Source organism: Manacus candei, unplaced genomic scaffold (genome assembly GCF_025592945.1).
Source record: "Manacus candei isolate 608988 ecotype Guabito, Panama unplaced genomic scaffold, ASM2559294v1 h1tg000041l, whole genome shotgun sequence".
NCBI lineage: Eukaryota > Metazoa > Chordata > Aves > Passeriformes > Pipridae > Manacus > Manacus candei.
The window spans coordinates 5,509,495-5,533,579 of NW_026138089.1; the positions used below are offsets into that span (position 1 = coordinate 5,509,495).

At 39.9% G+C, this 24,085-nt stretch overlaps 1 protein-coding gene across 8 annotated transcripts in view; it reads right to left on the reverse strand.

Moving 5' to 3' along the window:
• PPEF1 (protein phosphatase with EF-hand domain 1) overlaps positions 1-24,085 on the reverse strand; it is a 39,876-nt gene that overhangs the window by 2,494 nt on the left and 13,297 nt on the right. For 7 of the 8 annotated variants that reach the window (XM_051795127.1, XM_051795128.1, XM_051795133.1 and 4 more), the window contains 12 exons: positions 22,179-22,306; positions 21,338-21,389; positions 15,334-15,506; positions 13,898-14,012; positions 12,023-12,069; positions 7,919-8,085; positions 6,251-6,287; positions 5,671-5,820; positions 3,354-3,551; positions 1,881-2,066; positions 1,102-1,244; positions 361-467 (listed from right to left, as the gene is read on the reverse strand). In XM_051795127.1, the coding sequence (XP_051651087.1) occupies positions 361-467; positions 1,102-1,244; positions 1,881-2,066; positions 3,354-3,551; positions 5,671-5,820; positions 6,251-6,287; positions 7,919-8,085; positions 12,023-12,069; positions 13,898-14,012; positions 15,334-15,506; positions 21,338-21,389; positions 22,179-22,306 (1,503 nt within the window). The remainder of the gene's footprint in view (positions 1-360; positions 468-1,101; positions 1,245-1,880; positions 2,067-3,353; positions 3,552-5,670; positions 5,821-6,250; positions 6,288-7,918; positions 8,086-12,022; positions 12,070-13,897; positions 14,013-15,333; positions 15,507-21,337; positions 21,390-22,178; positions 22,307-24,085) is intronic. The other variant, XM_051795135.1, reaches the window with a different exon arrangement.

A 24,085-nucleotide genomic window follows, 5' to 3' on the forward strand; every position in this document is an offset into this window, starting at 1 on the left:
CTGACATCTGAAGACACCACCTAAGAGGAGGTGGTGACCTCTGAGATTCTGGAACTGGATTTGCCTGCCCATACTCTCCGCCCAACAGCAAACAGCATTTCTTTATTTGCCCATGTGTTTCAGTTTTCTTCTTCCTACTTAAAAGCTTCATCCTCTCAAGTTGTTTTCCAGGGCTAAACACTTGCCAACACCTATTGTCCTCCGTGGTCAGGAAGAACAAGGTCAACCAGCCTCTGCTGCCCTCCAGCCTTACACTGGCACGCAGGCAGGATCCCTCTCCACTGGGTTTGTCCCTTCTGCCCCACACACACATGGAAGTGTTTTCCCCATAGCAGCAACTGGACATAGAGGGAGTGGTACCTGTGCCATTGAGGTCGTATTGTGCAAAAGCACTAATGAGTTCAGACCTATGAGCATAAATCAGCTCCTGTAAGGACTTTAAGGCAGATGATTCAATTGTACCCACCCTAGGAGGAAAAAAATCAGAGCAGATAATTAAAGAATTTAAATCCTTTGGCATTTTATACTTTTTAACAATTATTATCATATTCTTTTATCCTTTAACATGTAGTATGGTTAAGTAGGATGACCCAAAGCATACTAGAGAACACTGGAGGGAAGGGGGGAAAGCCTCAAACCAAACAAAACCAAAAGTGCTCCATAAGAATAATCTGAGCTTATGAGATAACTGAGTTTATACAGGTAATTCTAAGGTGCTTTCCTTTGGTAATCTGACCACAGTGCTAGGCATGGCAAAGCTATGATGAACTTTTTGGACTCAATTCATAACAGGATTTGTCCAGATTAACACTGCGGTCTTCAAGCAAACCTGACAGACAGGTGGAGACCCTTTACAAGTCCCTGACAGTTGTCTGTTCTAACCTCTTACCTTATCTAATTACCATTGGGAGTTTCTCAGGAAACCAAGTTAGAGCATTTAGAACAGGTCTGGTCAACTGTATTAATTTTTAAATGGTAAACCAGAAAACCAGGGAAAATGAAGAAAAATAGATGCCTATTCAATTATTCAGTCAAGCTCTAGATTTGTGGCAGGTGCTCACAAGCGAGTACACACTCACTGCATGCAACACACAGCTTTACCTCTCCAGAATATTCAGGCTGCGTGTGTGCTTGCTGGACTGAAACTGTACAAACCGAGGAATTAGTTCAGGGTCCAGTTTGACGTATGCTCCCCGGTTACTCCCCTCTTCGTAATAGTTGGAGGCAGAAAAGATAGTGATAACCTGATTATAGGAAAAAAAAGAAACTGAATTGGCTAGAACAGCTTTTCTTGGCACTGAGTTCTGAAACGGACCTCAGAAAAAAAGGCAGGTTACAAAATTAAGTGGCTACATGTAAAACCATGTCATTCACCAAATTGCTCTTGCCTTTTGAGTCAGAGCCTGTATTTTTGACCTGTCGTAGGAAGACTTGAGTTCAGAGGCCAGTGAGATACAACGTGCTGTTTAACAGAAATCTCTTTCTAAGACAGATCTGGTTTTCAGGATTCTTGCTGGCTTCCCAATACATCACATCAGAAAGCAGGGCCGGAAGAGAAATCATTAAGTTAAAAGGCTTCTAGAGCCTTAGAGCATCTCTTGCACTGTATTTACACTCAACTCTTCTCAGGGATTTTGTTGATGTCCATTTCTTTTCATGTGAGTAATAAACTGGTCCCCACTCCCTGAAGCTGTAGAGATTTTTGGTCATCACAGCTTGGTAATTTGTTATAACATCTATCTAGCACAAAGTTCCCCCAAACCCAATTTAAAGAAGTCACTCTCTTTTTTTTATTTTTTAAATAATTTTGCAGACAAATCTACTGTGGATGTGCCTGTGAAATTCATAGGAGAATTATGCTTTACACAGAAGCATCTTACCTTCCCACCATGACTGATGTCATAACCTTCCCGCTTAAATTCATGAGACCTGATGAGAATCTTCAGATTATACCTTTGAAAGATCTTGGCAGTGACATCAGGACCAAAATAGCAGCCTGCTCCTCGACTCTTGTTTGGTTTACAACCATTTTGGCTTCTTGGGTCACTCCAGAGAACGTCAAGGATCTGCAAATAGCAAACTCAAGCAAGTGAGAACCGATAGTAGGTGAAGACTGACAGGCTGTGATGGTCTTAAGTACTGGCCATAGCAAAAGCCCCACAGTACAGGGAGAAAACACTTGAGCTAATATATTGGTCTTCTGTTTTCTTCCTTCCTCTCAGAGAACATTTTTTGGGCTGAAACTTTTGTTCTACTTTTCTTAAAAAATATGATCTAAATTTTGTGTGAACTTTTTTCAGATGTAATACCATTTCAGCAAAGTACCTCCTTTCACAGCTGAGTTTTTCAGACTTGGACAGGTGCATCAGGAACAGTACCTGGGCTATTTTGAAGAGAGCAAAAACTGCCTTCTTTGCATGTAGGTGGTTTTACCTAACCTAATCTTGGGAGTGCCTGCTCTAAACATGACAAAAGTTGCCTTTGGCTTTATTGTCTTCAGTTAGCTCGTGTTTCAAAACAAGATTTTACGTATTAGCATTTTAGCAGGATTCAGAGATGATGATGAATTATCATTATTTAATTGTAGTCAGCAGCAAATATTAGTCAAGTTTGTTTAAATCTTGCTGGACGAGGTTTGCACTAACGCATTCCACTTTATGTTTGTGAGCATGGCTCAGTGGATGATTGATTAACTGGGGGAGTGTCAGCTTTGGGGGTGTGGGTGGGTGTTGCTTGTGCCCATTATGTTACTTTGTAGGTCAGATAGGTATCACATTTTCAGAGACAGATTTCCAGGGCAAATTACGCTTTCCAAATTGCCACAATTTATTAAATTACAGTACAAAAAAGCTCCATATGGGTTCCAGTATTCGAGAGGAAATGAACAGCCAGAGGACAAAAACTTCCCACTTCTGAGTAATTAGCCCATAGGTCTCAGGAGTTGGTGGTTTTGGGGCTGTATCAGCATTCAGTGGCCAAAACCACTGCCAAAAAAATGGAGCTCACTCTCACCAACAATTGCAAAGTTTGACCTGTTTAAACTGATAACCACGTATGTATCAACAGATTCAACCACACGAGGGCATACAAACACATTTCATACTTAGCAGTTTCCTCCTCTTAATGGCTAAGAAAGGAAAACACAGGGCAAATTGTACTTGTAAGGTATAAAATCCCAAGCCTTTATTACCAGGTCTACAAAAAAATATCCAAAAAACTAATAGCTGTCTAGTGTATGACTGGTTTCTTATTAAGAGACAGTTCCCTATAACTCAAGCATACTGCCTGAAGAGAACACCTGCTGGTTTTGTGCGGGAGGGTTTTGGTATCGGTCTGTGTTTGGTTTCACCTACTTGTTTCCATTCCTCCTGGGTGGGGCCTGCAGGCAAATTTGAGCCTGAAGGCTCAGTGGAGCTCAATGAAGAGTCATGCTGTGTCTTCCCAGCATCATGCTGATTGGCAGTGTGTTTACTGAGGCCAATTGTGGAAATTCCCTCCTTCTGGTGGAGTCTGCCTCCCACTGACTTGGGTGGCTGTAGCAAAGATTTCAACTTTAAAAAAAAAAAAACACAACAAACTGAAAGGGTTACCAGCACATAAAGTTGATGCAGAGATTTTAGCTGAAAGGCACATCAGGTCATGTTTCTTCTACTGAGGAAAACTCAATGGGAGTTCAACTCAGTGTTGAACTTTATAATGTCCTGAACTCACAGGTTTGGAGGAAGTTGAAGGTGTTGGCACTTGCAGAAATTTTGCTTTATACCTATCAGCAACCAGCCTCTTCAGAGCTGCTCTCATATTCTTATCCAGACACACAGACTTGTTCCAACCACAATCAATCTTAATGTTTCACTGTACAGCAAGTATGACCTAGGCTTAGGGATGACACTTAAGTGCCCAGTTTTTCTGAAAACAAAATACATAGTCATACTGTACTGGAGATGAAACTGCATTCACTACTGTTCTGATGCAGTAGCATGCTGTTAGGTTAATTTGGCTAAAATAAATGGTATATGAGGAAGATAACAGTGCAATTGATGAAGTATTACATCAGGCCTTTTATTGTTAAATCAACCTCTTGCAACACGCATGGGCATTTGCTTTTCTGGAGTGGTGTGCTATAGCTCCATGAATGACCATTAACAGAGACTTTTCACCAGGGAGTCTCTTCTCATTTGAAAGTTTCTCTTACTAGCTTATTTCCAGAATAAAACAAAAAAAAACCAAAAACTAACCACAACCAAAACACACATACTCCACAGCCCCCCAAATTTTAATCTTTAACAAAGAAAACTACTGATTCAAAACAAAATGCAACCACTGGGTTATTCCCCAGTGCACTGGCCAGTATTTGAGACCTGTCAGATGCCAGCTGTACCAATTAAAATACACCACTTTGCCTTGAGTGATACTGCCCTGGGTTGTGGCCCACATATGTCTCATTAGCAATGCTCTCCTGTGGCAGCAACTTTGACCTGTTAATTCTGCATTTCACAGATACTGCATCAGAAACACGCAGAGCCCAGCCTTGGTGAAAACGTGTGCAGAACTTGGCTCAGAGTTAAGACACCTACATCTGTAGTTAGGTACTCAGTTTTAGTGTACAGTGGTACAGCCAGAGAGCCCTGATTCTGATGATCAGAAGTACTCACTGCCCTTTTTCACACCTTTGAAAGACAGAGACACACCTGACGGTCCTGTAAAGCATTTATTTCTGCATTAGAAAACATGAGTGTGACAGAAATATCTCTGGATTCCTCAGACATTAATGACAGGGTACACTATGTTGCTTAAATATAGGTCTCCTGTGCTATCTGAGGTGCTTCACTATGTCTGTGAATCAGCGTGAGGGGGGCAGATACAAACCCGACCTAAAGGAGACTGGTGGAGGAAACCTACAAAGAAGACTTTCTTCAGAGGCAGGCAAAAGCCATAGAGAACATCCCTAGCCTATGGGGTGCTTCCATGAACAGCACTGGAGACATGTGCCTAAGAAATTATAAGAACTGGACCTCCACCAAATCTCCTGGACCTCCACTGATTATAAGGAGCCTCAGCACCCCAATCACAAGCAGACATCTTGATTTAGTTGTCCAAATTGAGACCAAATCCCACACCATTTTCCACTGATTTGAAAGAGCTGTGTTTGCTCACCATTTCAGAAAAAAACATGAACATTTCTGGCTTTTAAATCCCTGAAAAGCAGTAGTTTCTGTTTTCTCAAGGCCAGGTCTTAAGTTTGGTCCTTCTGGGAAGGCTCTCCCACATGTACAACACTCAGCTGCTGCCAAGGGAACACCTCACAGGTGGAGAACCTCCCCCACAGAGCAGATGGCAGAAACAGAGCCCCAGGACAAAAGCCAGCACTAGAAATATGTGGCTAGATTGGTTTCCAAAGTGTTTTTGAATCAAGTACTTTTTATACTTTCTGGGTAATGCGTCATCACTGCAGGAAGGGGGTATCTAAAGTGTTTTTAGCTATTTTAAAGTCAAAAGACCCGTGCTATTTTACAGCAGCCAAACAATTGGCTCACAACACCTACTGAAACTTCCCTTCCTAAATACTGATTTTGAAGAAAAATAGGTCTTTTTTTTTCCTTACAGCAACCATTTAATTTCCAAATGCAAAAATCAGCATTTGTACCCCCATGTGGATATATGATCTCTTACCTTATTTCTTTCAAGTGCCTTCAGGAAATCCAAATTTGTGGTGTCTGAAATCCCTCCGTGTAGGATGAGAACTTTGTTATCAATTATAGTGGCAAGGGGTAACCAGCTGAAGACATCTTGCAGAAGATACAAAATCTGTGTACTGTGTTCCTGTAAAATATTCTCTTACATTAGATCCGATTTCTGGCAGATTCTGTTGCTTCCATATTCAAGATTTTATTGAAGCATCTGCTACAGTCTATATGAACAGTTTTGTCCAGGTGACAACCTGAATTGCAACACTGACAAACATGTTCTGACATTCACTTTAGGGTCATTTGATTGTGTAAATTAGCTTTTCTTTCACGGTCACCTCTTTTTGTGTTCTTGAGTGGCCTTATGGATGTTATTTATTTCATCCTGTAGATCTCTGAGAATAAGAGGCTAGCACTTAAAATTGTTTTATCCACTGATATGCCAAAATAATTTCAACTACATCACTAAAGTAATTCTGTGTAACACCTACATAAACTGCTTGGAAGTCTCCTTGTTTTCACAGATCTCATTTTAGAAAATATAGGGGAAGGAAGAGGAATCTTACCTTGTACTTACTCGAAACTTCTTTTGTGAAGCCATATCTGAAAATAGGACAGCATCATGAACTGTTTTTCAGTATGCCCCTTCTGCATGGTTTCCTGTGCTATAGTGTTTACCAGGAGTTTTCTAGCCCCATTTTTCTGCTGCCATTCCATCTCACCTCAGTTTAAATGTGCTTTCTTCCACTCCGTCTCAAGAACTGAGTTAAACTGATTTCTTGTACATACAGAGATCAGGAACAGAATTCATCCTAATAATCATTAAGTGGCCATTTTTTACCTTTTAAATACCAGATAGAAATTTCAAAGGAACCTAAATGATGATAAGCAAAAATTCCCACAAAGCCTCCCCAGTTTTTGTCCTAAATATCGTATCAATCATATCATATCATATCATATTGTATCATATCATCAGAGAATCATATCATGGAATGGTTTGGATTGGAAGTGACCTTACAGATTGTCTGGTTCCAACCCCATTGCCATGGGCAGGGACACCTTTCACTAAAACAGGTTGCTCAGAGCTCCATCCAACCTGGCCTTGAACATGTAACTTTCTTAGACAATGTCATCTATTACGTCTTTTCCCCCACAAGGGTCAAAGATTTTGATAGCTCATTCTTGGAACACCAAGATATCCTTGGTCGAGGAGCATTTTCACAACACTCAGCTTTCAAATTTATGTATGTGCAGCACTGATAATCAAAATGCCCAGCAAAGAGCCATACACAGGAATGCCTCTGTACACTCCATACCATCACAGCTTTCGTTAATATTTCTGCTATGGGTGGGAATTTTCCTACCTCATAAATTAAGTAACTGATCTTGGTTTATGTTTGTTGGTTTTGGGTTTTCTTATTTATTTTTTAAATTAAGTGCTGAAAAAGTAAGTATGTGAAACTGATTCTCTTATATGGATCATTAATAGGACTTGACTATGGGCCTCTAACCCAGGTCTGTGCCTGTGTTAAAACAGGACTGTATTCTGTATGGACACATGAAATGATAGAAGGGGGTCAACAGGTTACCCACCAGTTCAGTCAACCAAAGACTTAACTGGGATGGCTTAGAATTGTAGGGACTAAGACTGAGGAGTTCTTCCCACATCTGTGAGATGATTTTTTCTACAAGTCACATTTTCACTACAGCCAGAGCCACTGGCTGTGCTCACGGCCTTGGCAGTGCTGTACAGCTGAGTACAAATGTCTGTATTAGAAAACAGGGTCTTAGCTGTTTCTGCAATGGGACAGATGACACCTCCCAACCAGTGAACCTCCCCTGGGTGGAAGCTAGAATATTTACCTGCCCCTTGTGTTTGAGAAGTGACATCTTAGTCTAAAGTTAACTGAAATATCAGCTTTAACTAAATATATGCTTTAACTCAAATATCCTTCCATCTGTCCTCCTTTCCCAATTTTGATACTCTGGAAGCTGCACTAAGGCCTCTGACTTCAATGGATTGTGACTAGGTCAGAGACAAGATATGGTTCTCATGTGTGTAATGAGGATGTCCCTCCTCCCCACACACATCTTGAAGACGCAAAGCTACACCTGAATACTTAATAAAATATTATTTGTATTTTAGAGTGTCACAGTGGCTAAAGTAGCATTCAAAAGCTCAAACATTTCTAGTGAAAGGCCAGATACTACCCACCCTGCCCTCCAAAATCTACCTCAGGTTCATCAGGTAGTCTTCATGGTTTCCTCTATTCAAGGATATATTATTGGGGTAGATAAGAAAAAATGCAAATAAGATTATAAGTATTTCCAAAGAATTTTTCCCTCTGTCAACATAATCACCATTAAAGACATAACGGTTTTGTTCTGAAGGCACACCATTCTGCAGGAAGAAACAAAAAAAAAGGATGTTTAGAGATGCTGCTATGGTACTATAATAAAGGAAATAGTATTTAAATGAGATCACATTGTTAGAAAATCTAAAAAACCCTTGCATAACAGAGAAATTTAAAATGTAGCATTTCTTTATTTGCGCTGCTTAGAATAAAAACCTCCATATCAGACAACCTGTATGAGCCATCAGAGAAGAGATGACCTCTCTAGCTGTTCTTGTGATGCCATCTCTAATCCTTTCCTCTATCTAATAAATTAAATGGGACCAAAAGGGACATCAGTCTTGTAATAAAATACACTTTTCCATTAATGCAATTGTCTCCAGGAAATTGTGCACTTGCAAACAGAAGGGAGTAATTCACTTTGAATGGAAGGTAAGAAATCCATGAAAAATTGTCTTCTGACACAAGTTTCAAGGTCCTTATGTTTCCTTACGTGGTTAGAAAATGGATTTAATATATTTACATTGTTTGCACTGTATGCTTCCAAAACTCCTGAGAAAGACTATAGTCCAGAGGATATAAAATCTTAATACAGAACTCTGAAGAGTTGGATTTCAGTTGCTTTAATCCTGAAAGCACTACTTGAATTTTACTCACATGGCACTTTGTCCCCATCAGGGCAAGAATATACTTGAAAGCTCACAAGCCTGAGAGGCTGTACATACAGGTATTTCTTACTTTATTTTTTCTCTGAAGATATACAGCAATGCTTTATTATGAATGGTTACTCATCAAAAGCTACTAGTTTGAATCGATGGTATGTTTCATTAGATTAATTACCAGTACATCAGTGGGTGCCATCAGCTTACAGAAAACAGCATCAACTATACGTAGCTTCCTCATTTCCAATCATGAGTATCAGAAATATTATTTCAACCTTTAATTTTCCAGAAAAAGGAAACCTCTGTTCTCACAACTGATATGCACAAGAACTATCAATAGAACATCTATAAAATCACATCATAACTGTGGAAGCCACTCTTAACAGGTTTGGCAGCATTGCAAGACATCCCACTTTTGAAGATAGCTACTGTGTCAGTGTCAAGCATTTCTTGTGTTCCTATGGCATTCCCAGGTATACTGCCTGGTATATTCCCAGGTTTATTGCAGGATGCATGAGTTGGCCAGGGGCTCAATTAAATGTTTAATTTGAATTCATAAGGAATATATTTTTTTTTGTCCCAGTCAGTGTCCTGTGCTGTTATGTCAGGATGCAGTAGTGAATCCTGGTCTCTTGATCCTGAGCCGTAAATACGGCTTCCTTGGATTTTGCTTGTCCTGAGCCCTTTCCAGGTTTACTTAGAAGAGGCCCGTGATTGTTCTGTGCTCACAGGAGTGGCAATGTATGTGACTCCGCTAATGAAGTGGGTTGTAGTGGCTTTAAAAAAGAGAGAGGATGGATTTCAGGACTGGAACAGACAGGAGAAATTCAGAAGCAGCTTCTGGAAAGATGAATTAATAAAAGCTATGCCTTAAAACCAGTAGGCATGTGAATCACCAGTAGATTGTGAGTATACATGCAACCACTCTGTAGCTGCAATCCTCTCAGAAAGACAGATCTACTGAAGCAGTCTCCAGACTATCATCCTTTTGGAAAAGCTTACACACCATTTTAGTTTTTAACAAGTTTGGTTTGGATTTTCAACTTCAATGCGACATTTTAGTTTTGTTCCACACTCATGCAAAGTTTTTATTTCCTTTTCTGTGGTTTTGACCAGCAATAAGAGCAAAACTAAATTAAAGCCTCTGACATGTCAGAGAGGCAAACAAGGCCTTCTAATGATTGGCAACTTGCTGCTGGGCATCATTACTGTATCTCCTGGATTAGTGATTAATTAACTTCCGTTTGCTGTTGGCACTTTCTACAGCTTCAGGCTATTTCTATCCATAGCATCCATTTAACAATCTAACTTAGCAATACATAATTTAAAATTCAAGTGTTTCGAGGAATTTCAGGAAATGCTGTAATTTAATGGAGATTAACGCAGGGACTGAACAAACCTGACAAATTGGCTATTGAGGAAAAAAAGTAATTATCTTAGCCTCACCCAAACCAGGTATAATAATTATACACAATCTACAGCATTGTATGTATAAGCCATATATTGCAAGCTCTGTGTGTTTGCTGTTGGTGGTTTGTAGAATTGCTGTGACAAGCCCTGGACAGAGCCCCATGGTCAAGGTGCCTGGTCTGCATGCAGCCCTCCAAAACCCATTTCAGCTCTGCATGGCTTTGTTCAGACTGAGATCACTACACTCCTCATGGCACTGTTTAGGATTGCACCCTCTTGTTTAAAGTTATGGGTGGTTCATGCCAACTTGGAGGATGACATCCCTTCCAACTGCAACAGAGTCAGTGATGATGAAAAAAAAGGGATTCCAGAAGCTGGCTGGGTTCGCTGCTCATCTGAGTAACTGCTCAGAGGGGACAGAAAATACCATGTCATCTAATTTGCTTCTAAATAACTAAGGAGCTCTAATATGTGCTCTCTATATACTCAACCACTTTGAAATGACAAAATATTTGTCCATTTTATTCTGTTTGGTGGAAGGACTTCCCTGGAAGTTTAACAGAGAATGACGGGGTGTTATCTCTAGTCCCTGAAATCAGTGGGAGTTTTGGCTCTGAATTTACTGAAGTCAGGATTAGAGTTGCGTAGAGGGTTTTTTTCCTCTTTATAGCATCCATTAGAGAGGGGAAAAAGAATCATTGTCTGTTTACTCCAAAAGAGTAAAATGCAGGCTGACTGCAGTTATAAATATAACTATTTAACTGTCCAAACATTTATCTTCAAAATAGTTATTTTTCCCATTCCAGGTTCTGTGTATGAAACCGATGTACATCATACTCTTATTCCAGTTTCAAAAAGAGAGATTATCTAATTAAAAGAACATCTAAAATACTGCAAGCCTAAGACCAGTTAAACATAGTTGATTAATGAGGAAAGCAGAACACTGTAAAAAGGTCTGATTCTACTTCAACTAGACTTCAACAGGCTTCAGGTATGCACTTGGGCAAAACAACCACATTTCCATTCAACCAGTGTCAGATAAAGTGGAACAAAGTTGGAAGCAGCAGGAGAATTACATTATTTAAATACATGGTTTAGCTCACTGCAGTCTCGATTCAGTGCAGATGAATGTATAAGGATCAGACACAAACCTTTTCCCCCGGAAAGCTCAAATCAAAGAGAGTATCTGCTAAATGAAAGGTGGTGATTCATGCTGAAGATAAATGTGAAACTAAATACACAGCATTTCCTGCATCTTCAGTTAAATATATAATTGTTGAAAAGATAGCCTGGAGCTTAATTTTTTTTTCACATCAGTAAAACAGAGCTATGCTTTTTTAACATGAAAGGAAGGATATGTAAAGGGTGCCAAAAGAATTTCTATTTTGTGAAGACTATGTGATTGCTTTCAAGGCTTAAAAAGCTTTTAAACAGCACTCTTTTTTGTTTCCTGTTAAAAAAAAAAAAAAGTAAGAAAACCCCTGCAGGTGTCAGTGGAGGGCCTAAATGAAAGCTGCATTTTTTCTGGAGAGTCAAAATTATCCATGGTGTAGTGGTACATCAGGAACTAAGGTTCTATTTTAGCAGACTTTAGTCAATATGGAATTTAAAATAGAGGCAGAACTTTGGAGACACTGCAAGGAGCAGTTTAAGTTTTGGCTCATGCTCCATCAAGCTCCATCTCAGCTTTTAGGAAAATAACTGTCTCCTAGATCTCCTCCTTCACAGTTAGCAGGAGGATACAGAGAAGGAAAAGCTACAACAAAGACAACAACTTGTTCCAGGATTTCTGTGTGTGATATATAAACACCTCATGTACAGTTTTAACTGTGATAAATCTGTCAGACATAAATATGTTTTCTTAACATCAAGTCATAAAGTAAAAATGCTACATCTCAGAGAACGTACTTACCTTATAGAATATCAGCAAAAGATCATCCAGGTTTCCATGTAAATCTCCTACAGGAAACAAAAACATGTATTTTTTTTTCATTTTCTCACAGAGGAGGAAGAAACTGGAATTATAAAACTGGAATTAGTACTAACAAGTTTTCCCCCATGTGTTCCTTATGTATATAAAAGCAAAAAATGTCACTAAAAGACATTTTGAAGTATGATAGACCTCTGCATACTAATGGATTTAAGTTTACTAAGTAGCCCTCTATGTACTGCACAACTGAATGTCAGTTTTAGGGACAGATTTTGATTGCTGCCAGCAGGATTTGATGGAGAGTGTCAAGAACTGGCCATGTTATTATGCCTCAGTGCTAAGGCCACAGGAACAACAGATTCGGCCCTTTCTGAGAGGTTTGTTTGGAACAGGCAGGGGGATTTCACCCCAACACAAAGGATCACTGCAGAACAGATCCCCTCTGCATGTAACTGAATTTCATGCTCACAGAGCCAGCCTTCTCATGTCTGACTCACCACCACAAAGCCAGAGAACAGTTTCAAAACCTATCTTGTGATAATTTGCTTTCCTGACCAATGATTAGGAAAAGAGAAGTGACATTTTTGCCCTGTCTACATGTTGTCTTTGCAACTTTTTATTAATTGTGAGCCTGCTGAATTAATTCTAAGGGATTATTCAAGCTATGACAGATATTCATCAAATTTCAGACATATATTTAATCTGCATTATTAATTTGAAATTAAAAGAAAATGGAGAGAGGGATACCTTATTTTAAGGAAATCAACATTTTGGACCAATTAGGCTTAAAAATTGGTCATTCATCTTCTGCAGAAGTTCTTTCTGGTTACAAAAGCTTTTAGTTTCAATACAGGAAAAGGATCCCTTTAGATGCTGCTTACACAGTGCAAATGCAATACAAACATGAAGAGGTACGTTTTCTTAACAAGAACATAGGAAAAAGTATAAATCTGCGTTTCCTTGGTTTGGAGAGGGGTCTTGTTGGTTTGGTTAACAAATTATTGTTTATACAAGACCTCACTTAAACAAACCCTTTCCTGGCAATCAGAGTAAGTCTATAACCACATCTTAAATAACATTTGTTCTGCATGTGTCACAGTACCCTTCCTTATACTACTTTACTATTAGAGACAGCACACGCTGATAGCTGCCAAGAGTTATGTCACCATTACTGTTCTGTTTTGGAGCTACTGCCTTCTGTGGTGAGTCAGGATACTGCATCCCATTATTCATAATTTACAAAAGTATAGCAAAATAGATGGGCAATGAGCTCTTAGTTCTTTACTGTGTACACATCACATCACATCATTCTGTGAGGCTAATTTGTTGGCTGTGTAAAGGCTGATCCGTCCTCTTGGGTCTCCTCGGAAATCAGGGTTTACTATAATTTCAATTTATTTGAGATAGTCATGCTGTCAATTAAAGGTCTTTTTTGCCACCCATATTAAGCCCTTATTAAAATCATTACAGAGTAAATTATGATGGCAAGATCAGAAATGAGTGAGGGGAGAGAGAGGTGAGACTTGCAGCAATCAAAATACTTGGTGACATTTTAGAGGCGGAAGTGCAGGAGTATTTAAGCTACACTGCAGTGTTAGCTGAATGAATACTGACTCAGAAATGTTAAACAAGAAAAGGAAAGAGGAGGTGAGGGACTTTCTTAAAATATACTTAGTATGACTCGCGAACTTTATTTTTGTTTGTTCCAATTTATGCATTTGTGAGGAAAACAATCAAATAAATAAAAGCATCAAGAACTTTCTTGTAATGGCAAAATTTGGAAATGTCTGTATCATTCTCTGACCACTTAGAATATCAACCCATAGCCCAAAGCATTTATCTTCTCTGGCACCTTACCACAGATAGTTATATCCTTGGAGTAGGAAGTTGAAAGATGGGTGATATTTGGCATCAACTTGAGAACTCTCCTGGTTTCACACAGTAGCTGCAGTACATAGTGGGGATGAAGCCGCTGGAAAAAAAAAAAAAGCAGGTAGAAAAGGAAAACTTCTTAGATTTAGCAATAGATCTCTCTGCTTTATTAATATCAGACATGTATTGCCAAAATTATTTATACTACAGACCTCCAGACACGATTACAGGCTGTATGGCTTAGTGCTGGGAATTAGGAACATTCATAGCTTTGCATTTACTTCCCCATGAGTGGATATAGGGCCCTTAACAAACTTGCTTTACATATTTTCCCATTTTATTTATAGTGTACTGTTTCCACAGAGATCTGAGGGATTTTGGTAGAGGAGATAGATGAGTGACAGACTGACTTTTCAAGATTCATGTTTTTAAAGCAAACAGAAAAGGCCAGTCACATATAATCATTTCCCTAATAAAATGCCAACCATAGTAAAAAAAGGGAGAGCAGACAGTAAGGTGAAGTCTGGGTGAGCTCATTTATCATGTGCTTTATATTTGATACTTTTACAATCAGCCTCCACAGAAAATTACAGGAAAAAAGTAGTATTATTTAGCAAATTGAAAGGCAGGATAGACCTTTATCCCTTACATACAACATATTGTAATGCACAAATAATCATAAGTTCAAACAAAGCTGTGCCATGCATTTAATGCCTCCCTGCTCCACCCTCATGTTGGGAGTGGGCAGCAAAAGGGCTTGCTCAGGAATATAGAGAATTAGGGACAGCCTTCTCAGTGCCCTGGAAGCTGCAGACAGGAAGCTCTGGAGATTTGTGGTATCACTCTGTTCTGCTACATTAGCAATGCTTTATAGTCATTCTACTCTTACAGTGGAGTCTTGCACACTGGAATGAGGTGATTAACCCTTACACCTCAATGTCTCTAAAAAGAATGAGGTGGGGGACAAAAGAAAGAGGACCAAACAAGGAGCACTTTTAACCCAGAAAAAGATGATAGTTTCTATGTTATCTTAGGACTCCTTCCCCAATCCTCCACTCTCACTGCTAACCCCTGCCTTGCAGCTGCTAAGGGTTCCCATTCCATTTCACTAGTCCCTACATCCTCCCCAGTGCTGGACCTACTGGTCATGCAGCAAAGCAGTGAATCGAATCTAGGAAATGGTCTGGCTGAGAACTGACTGCTTTCATTCTATTGTGTTAGCTTCCAGCCAGATCAGTTTCCCAAGACAGCTCACCATGCACCTGTATGATCACATGGGCCTAGCAGGAAAGGGTAATGGGGTATAAAGGAAGGCTGAAATATCTCTTTGGGCACCAGTTAAGCCATACATTGGATTGTGGAACTACACCTTGACAGAGATGTAAAATAAGTAAAAAGAAATCAAGCTAGTTGCAATTTACCTGTTTATTCCTGAAAGCATGAATAAGAGCATTGGCATCTCCAACAGTAAGGGGGAATGAGAGTCGTGGTCCATAATATGAGTCTGGAACATCAATTTTCTCTTCAAATTCTGTTATACGTAAGCATTCACCCACCACCTGAGGATCAGTAGGGCTGGTGGAAATGGGAGAAACTGGAACAAGAGGGAAAAAAACCAAAAATGTAGAAACTGTACCAGTCCCCATAGAGCTGTAACACAAGTGACTGAATGTAACTGCTTTAATTGGTGCAGTATTACAGTGCCTAATTCCTGCCCTGTGTAGCGGAAGAGCTCCAGGTCTCCCCAGATTGTTTTGCAATACTAAAACCAACAGACCAAACACCCCAAAACCAAGACAAAAACCCCCAAACCCAACCAAATGAAAAAACAGGAAAAAAACTCTGTTCCAACAGCCAGTAGCTGTGATCAGGGTGCAAAACATTCTGCACTGAAGTTCTGGAGCAGTCTGCTCCCATAGGTAGTGAGAACCATCAGGTGGTACAGACTTCCTTCCCCCCCTGAAGCAAGGAGATACAAAATCATGGCTGATCATTCCATGACCATCATATGTTTAAAGTTCAACATTACACTTTTAATACAGGTTGTGAAGATTTATTTCTATTGCTTTATTTTCTAAGAAAAATTTTTAGGCTAAATAGCAGCATGTCAGGGATTATTTTAAAAGTCACCAACAAAATCCTATTTATTCACACTGGATTGCAAAGCACTCCTTGCTGATACAACTAGGAAACAATTCCAGCTTTTGGTTGGTTGCCATGAAACCATTGGATGAAATAAAGTAAACAAAAGTTGAGTGGTGAAAGTAGAGCATAGCTTCTAATTTTCCTGGAACATGGAGAAATCAGGAACATTGCTAATTGCTTCAATCCAGTTGTTTCTTGACATACCCTTGAAATGTATCTGAGTGAACAGCAGATTTCAGTGTTTTCTTCTTGCAGATTGTCTTTATCATATATTATTCTTAAAGAGAAAACCAGACCCTAGAGGAAAGTGTTCTAACAGCTACTGTTGCAGAGCTGCTCTTGTGAGATGATTGTTGTAAACACTTTTTCTGGGCTACAGGTGAGTTTTCTGCAACCTTGATTTCAACTGGAAATAAATATGTATTATTTATTGCTAGAGGAATACCTGTAGCTATGACTCAAAACTCACAGCAGCCCAAACCAGCATGTGGCCTCCTAAATTATGAGATTCATAAAGGCCAACTTGTCTTGCAACTGGATAAAATCTATATTAAATAAATAAATTAATTCATAAAAATATACCCTGGATTAAAAAGACCCACCTTTTTATCAGCGCTTCTGCTGTGAGCTGATTAGCACATTTAGTGCTAATGTAACGTTACACTCATCCATGTAAATGGATTAAGGCATCAGGTGACAGCAGGGTGCTCAGGGCTCACCGTTTCCACCAAGTACAGTTTGATTTGCAGTTTTCCACCACAGTTACAGCTTTGTCTGGCCAGACAACTGAACGCCCCCTATGGATTGAAATTGCTGGTTCACACCCCGTGATCAGCCAGGCACACCTGCACCAGTTCTTGTTCTCGCTCTGGCAGCAGTCTCTGGATGGCATCTCCCTCTGCACCCAACCTCTCAGGAAGTGTGGCTGCAGACCATGAAGTCAACTTCTCAGACCACCCAAATTCCTCATTTCTTGCCTGTTTTAGCCTGAGGCTCTCCTCATCTGACATGACTACTTCAGATTCAGTGGTCTTCTCAGTATTTCAAGCCTGGAAGATACTTGCCCATGCCTGATTCTACTCCTGCCTTTCCTTCCTGCATGAAGCAGTCTTATCCATCACTTCCCCTCTGAACATGAACTTGCCTTCCTTGAAGTCTCCCTTCCATTTTGGCAAATGCCTAGGCTGGGAAACCCAGTCTCCTTCCCTGTAGAGCATATCTCTGCAAAGTACACCCCATTTTCCACTTTTGGATGAGTTGTCAAAAGCCAGTCATGGTCATTACCCTTAGAGTGCACTTATATCTCCTCAGGCAGTCTTTCACCTATTTTAAGGCTTCTTCCTACACAGGATGACTGTCTCATCTCAGAGTGGTCGGTAATGGATGACCTAATGCAGCCTGGGGATTTGTACACTGGCCAATGAGTACCCCAGCTCATCACACGCTCTGTGCAGGACTAAATCTGAAGGATTCACAGAATCACAGAATACGCTGAGTTGGAAGGGACCCACGAGGATCATCGAGTCCAACCTTTAGCCCTGCACAGGACCATCCCCAAGAGTCACACCATGTGCCTGACAGCATTGCCCGAATGCTTCTGGAACTCTGTCAGGCTTGGTGCTGTGACCACTTCCCCAGGGAGCCTGTTCCATTGCCCTGCCAGCCTCTGGGTGAAGAACCTTTTTCTAATATCCAACCTAAAGCTCCCCTGACACAAATTCAGGCAGCACCCATATCATTTTAGTATTGTAGTCAAAGCTGTCAAAGCTCTTCAGTTTGTATTGAAACACAAGGATGAAAAGTCTTGGCATGTCTAGTTCAGCTACATGCGTCAAGACAGAAGGAAACACCCTCTGCCAGCATCTTCATCTCTCCACTGGCTACCAGGAGCACAGGCAATGACCTGCTTTGTACTCTGACATCAGAGGTCTAGCCCAAGCTCAGTGAGTTGAGCCTTCACTATTAACAGACCCCTTACAACTACCCTACAGCCATATTCCATGTTAAACATGAAAGCCCAGAGCTAAGTGGAGTCAGTTTGGCCACAGAAAGCCCAAGGACCTGGTTCTCCTGACAAGACATCTCACCAGGGAAGTTGTTTGAGGCAAATCAGAGCCACCACTGCCAAGGGTAACCCTATTACCTTCACTAGACACTCACTATTGGGGTAACAGGGAATCGGCTACTTCTGCAGTTCTGAAATCAGTTCTCTGTTCTGCCACCATCTGTGTGCCTTCAGATTAACCACTGGGGTACTGAGAGCACCTCTGACTCCTGAGAAGTGCTCTTACCCTGTGACAGACACTGATCCACAGCCATCAGGTCAAAGCCAAATGGTCCTTCAGACTACAAAGATGAAGATTTCTATAACACTTTAAACATTTGTTCCTTCACTCCATTATCACTATAAGCTGCAGGCAGCTGTAACTTATTCCCTACTGCAAGAATCACTCTATGTAAAAAATCTTGGCAGGGTGTTAAAGCTGTAAGGAAGGCATCATGGGGAGTGAAACTGCAGAAAACAACACCGTTTTTTTTGTTTCCCTTTGAAGAAAGGCTCCAGGAAGTGTGGTTCTTGTCCTGATGACCTTGAGAGGTACAGCCAGTAATGTCTTAGATTCCCAGTCCTACCATTTTTTCCAGGATGTGTTTGCAGCCTTCTCACCCTCAATGTGCCCACAAAAGAGTGAGTAAATGGGTCACCTTTTGCTGTAAAGACAGTTTCCAGCTTTCTCTGACCAGAGAACTTTCCACTGAAAGTCTGAGTAGGTATGAACATTTTTTGGGGGAAAGGAGGGAGAAAAGCATAAGTAGAAAAGATTTTTATTCTTACTTCCCACAAATCCTTGCAAAATAGCCTTTAATAAGAAACAGAACAAGAACAAGACACTCAGCTATATAATATCCCAATCACAAACTGTACTGACATCTTAAGGAGAATGAGAGGATGAAAAAAGCTGTAGGGTATAACAAATAAACAATCACATCAAAAGCACTACTGTGTTAATGAGACAGTGGCTGCTTTCTCTCTTTGAAAAACATAATCTGAAAAAAGATTAAAAAGAGGAAAGTGACAAGATGAATACTGGAGATTGAGTGGTTTATATTGTAAGGAAAACCACAGATCACAAAATTTTCAGGTAGATTTCTCATCACATACTGGGAAGAACAGGCAACCTATTCCCTGGTTAAAAGATTATATACTGTCTTCTTGGAGATGGTTTTGGAACCACATGCTATCACTCTAATTTAAATGAGCACACACTGATTAAAAAAAAAAAAAGGCCAGAGAATTATGGGGTTTAGAAAATGCTTGGGAATAACAAAGTCAATTTGAAGCCTCTCTGCTTGTTATGTTTACGTTCACTGTGGTTCACATCTTAAGACGGTGATTCAGCAGAAGTGGAAGCAGTTCCTTAAGAACAGTCTATTCAGCACTGATTTTGCTTATATCAGTGGGGCTAGCTTGGGTGCTGCAAAGGTCACTTCCAGAGGCAAGCAATCAAGAGCTTAAAGTAAAGAATGCACACAGCCAGTAGTTGGACAACATAACCACAACTCACACAAAACACAGTTTATATGCAATTTCTCAAAAAAAATCTAAGTCAGCTCCCTTGCATAGGCAGCCTTGGCCACCTCTCTATTAAATATGCACCTTACAGAATTTTTCTGTTTCATTTTGGGATCTATAACACGGAGTGTTGGAAAGTGGAAATAACAAACCAAGACAAAAATAAAGTCTTTGGAGCAGTTATCAAGTCTTAACAATGTCAGTCCTAACAGATGAAAGTTTTAAGCAAGTAAGACAAAGAGACACTTTACTATAAACCCTTAACCACATCCACAGTTCCCACTATTTACATGACCAGTTCACCAGTGCAGTGGTGACAAGGGGTAGCCCACAGTACCCTCCACCTCCACCCCTGTGAAGGTGAGGCTTGGATATCCACCTGCCCAGAAACAGCCTATGCATGTAGCAGTGTGCCCTGCACCAGCCATGTCCTGAGCCCTAGCAAGTCACCTGGCACCTCACCATTGTTCCTTCTGTCAGTAGACAGAGTTAATAGATGGATAAATCATATCTACAACAAGCAGCTGTAAAATTTTATTTGGATATTATAATGAAAATAGAGATTAACACTATTTTTCCAAATCTCAGACCTGGCACTACTATTTTCTTTCCCACTCAGGTGGAAAAGCTGAACAGAGGTGCACTATCAACACAAATAAATAGATAAAGTGAGCAGTGTCTGATTTTCTTTAAGTTTCCCAATTCTTTCCCAGGAAATTAAATGACTAAAGCAGATTTTTTTCTTTTAAGAATACAGCAGTAATGGGAAAAAAAAATCAAAGAAAGGACTATTGTGTCATCTGCCTTGACTTTGGAGCAAGGTTCAAAGTAATTTATTTTTCTGCAGAGCACAGAGAGCATTAGGGACTCTAAAGTATTTAAGAAAGAAGAATTACCATTTCTACTGGTTATCATTAGAACACTGAACCACTTATGGTTTTGATGGTGGTTTTATCCTGTTATCAAAGTATCTTGTGCAAATTTTAATTGGAATGACCCGTGGCTGGACCAGATGAAAGAGAAAGGGCATTCTCTAGTAATGCAATAAGAAGGAGACAGCCTCATTTTTAACTCCTCTGAGATTAGATCTATTCTGAATTTATCCAGGGAAGTCATGTTTGTTTTCTGGACTTAGGAATCACTTTCAGTCTGAAGTTTAAATTTATTTCATTTTTAATAATTCACATACTGATACATGTTTTGCAGTGATATCTAGAACCAATTAAATTAAAAAGTGGTCCAGAACTGCTGAAACAATAACAAAAAACAAAAGAAACAAAAAGATGAAAAAGGAGAAGAGCAGCCTCTTTGAAGGCAACCTCTTTGATTGCATTTGCCCTCTACCAACTGAAGACAGCCTTTCTGAATAATCACATCTCATAGTTTAAGAAAACATGAATAGAAAGCTGTGAAAATTGGAGTCCATAGAACTAGCATGAGAAAAGCTGAAGGGCAGTAACATATAAGAAAGCACTCTGAGCATCTCTGACTATTCTCATAAGGACAACAGGTACCTGTTCTGACTTACATCTTGACTCACTGAGTAGATATTGAGCAGTGTCAACACTTACAGGATCAAAATCATATTACAGTATTTGGCAAGTCAAACCTCCATCCCAGCACGTGCCATAGGCTGTAAGCATCACATTCAAAATTAATTTTCCTCACATCAGGTTTTTCAAACATATTACTTTTATGTTTATCCTTACCTGAATCAAGATTAGTATAGTGATCCAGCATGAATGAAAAAAACTTGGATAGCTGAGTAAGAAAAAGAAAAGAACAAACACTGATCAGTTTAGGGGATACAACAAGCATTAACATTCTCTTTCCTTACTCAATGACTAGCAATTTCCTATTTTGGGGGATCTAAGACACTACTGTATGTTTCTATAGCATCAGCCTGCAATAATGACACAACTGGTGTCCTACTACAGAAATAGCTGTCTCTTTCCTTCTTTGCTGTGAATTCACAGATTGACACTATACGAATACATAAAATGTTCCAGGGCTGTACTGGTGCTGCTGACACTTTTGGGTGTAATTCAACTTGCCCATCACTGAGACTATTTGCTTAGACTTACTTCGTAGTCAGTAGGAAGCAACTGCTACAGTGCAGTGAACTGACTTTAGACACAGATGCTACAATGAACACAAAGGCCTAGAAGTTCCTAATTTCCTGTATTGACCCTAAAGGAAGCCTGGACTCACATGCTGAGACACTGTTGCACATATATTGCCTCACAGACACAGTTAAGATCACAGTGTGGTGACCTGCTATCCCTGGCTACCAGAGTTGCTCTACAGGAACCTCCAACCTATGGTTGTACGGGCAGAACGGTGTCCTGATGCCTACGTAGTTATACACATATACATATATGTATGTATGTGTACACACAACTTAATTCACATGTGAGGAGGGGAAGTGGTTTTATTAATCAGGATCCAGCTTTGTAGGCAAAAATAACCACACCCCCATTTTATTTGTGCAACCTCAGTGCTTTGGGGATAACATAACTGCTTGTACAGGAAGAATGGAAGATTACAAACCTGTAGTTGATCTTGTTCATCAGCATATTCGATTGACCGGAAGATACTCAGAGAATAGCAGCGCCTCATCTCTATCCGGGCCATTGTTGCACGGTACCACTTCTGGATGAGGATGGCGGCTTTAATGACTGTCAAAACAGAGGGCAATGCACTGTACATGGGTGCAGTGTCATCTACAATGGAAATACACGTGCTGCCTTGGCAGAATTTTGCAGACAGACGACAAATTCAGTCCGTTGTGCACAGTCAACAAACAGTAAGATGAAACCCTGTAAAAGTTAAGACTGAAAAGCTGTTTCCTGGTAATACATGATGCCTTTACTGTTTCTGTCTTCAGACACGGATCCCAAACTAGCTGACTTGCTCAGGCCTAAAATGTCACTAAGCTTCCCCATTTCATTGTCCTGAAGACAGTACCCATGTAAGAAGTCGGTCGTCCATAACATAGATGGGCATCATGTGTGTTATGGGAAGGTGAGGAAGGGAAGAAGAGCAGTTTGTCCTACCAACAGAATGTATTTCTCTATCAAAGATGCAGTAAAAAACTTCAGATTTTGCAAGCTGTAACATGAACCATGCAATGACAGCATTTGCAACAGCCTCTTCTACCAGGAAGTTTATTCCTGCCCAGCTGCATCAGCAAGCCATCAAAATTCAAACACTAGGATAAAATGTTAACAAATTATATTGAAGGACAGAATATGTTGCTTAAACAGACAAGCCAAAAGGCATGCAGGTGTATCTTTGGCTAGCTTGGTGAACAAAGGAACTACTTTCCAAGAATTCAGTGGAACATGTCAGAAGAGCATTTTTGACTATGTGCTGAATACACGTTTCACTCAGCACTTTAAGAAGTCGTGTCTACTGTTGTCTCAGTCTAGAAAACTTCTGTTAACTTCACTGAAGAACAATCACCAGGACTGCAGCATGGAGGAAAGAGCCTGCTGCCTACAGGCCCCATTCATGCCACAGAGAGATCACATTCCTTTAGCTGCTCAGATAAAAGTTTATTAACAAATAACAATTCATGCTAATACTTTTTCCTCTGCAAAACACTAAAGAAAAGCTCTGTACTAGAGGGACAACAGTTTACACTAATCAATTATTTTAACTGATCACCAGGAATTTTGAGACTAGAATGAATGGAACCCCTGAGTGAGAATGATTTCTTTTCTTAAACTGATAGCTATGCAGTTAAAGAAAAACCTCAGTGGAAAAGTGATTCTATTAATAAATGTATAACATTAAGGAAGTCTTTTTATAAAAATGCTTACATATGCTATAACAACACATCGTTTGCGTATTTTACCATTAATGAGTATACAGTATAGTTAAAGTGGTAAAGTTTTCTAGTCCAGACAAGACCAAAATCAGTAAAGACTCCCATCCTGTAGATACCACACTCATCCTAGAAAAATCCTCCTGCCCGAAGGAGGATATGACTAAGAACATCCTTCATACCCTACATAAACTCTAAGATTTCTTTTATTTTCTGTTCTTTCTGGAATCCCCCGCCACTACAGACCTGAAAGTTTGACACATCACAGCAAGGCTGTCACCAAGGTTTCTGTTTAGAAGAAAAAGGGGCAAAGCACAGTCACCAGCACAGAAACTGATTTCCAGCATCAGAGCCATTAAACTTCCCATTAAACCCCTCTGTGTTGCTTAATGGTCCTGAGCACTTAACATGGCACAGTTCCACGGGCATCACATAACAAAGAGACATATCAGTCACTGTGGTTAATGTTGCAAATCTAACAGAATATTTCCTGTCTTTTTTTTTTTTTAATTGTACTTATTACAGTGCTGTTATTCTCAGGACTGAATCAGAGCATGATTTTCACACATGGCTAAACTGCATCTGTAAAAAAAATTGTTGTCAGTTGCAGAAGGTCTCTACACCAGCA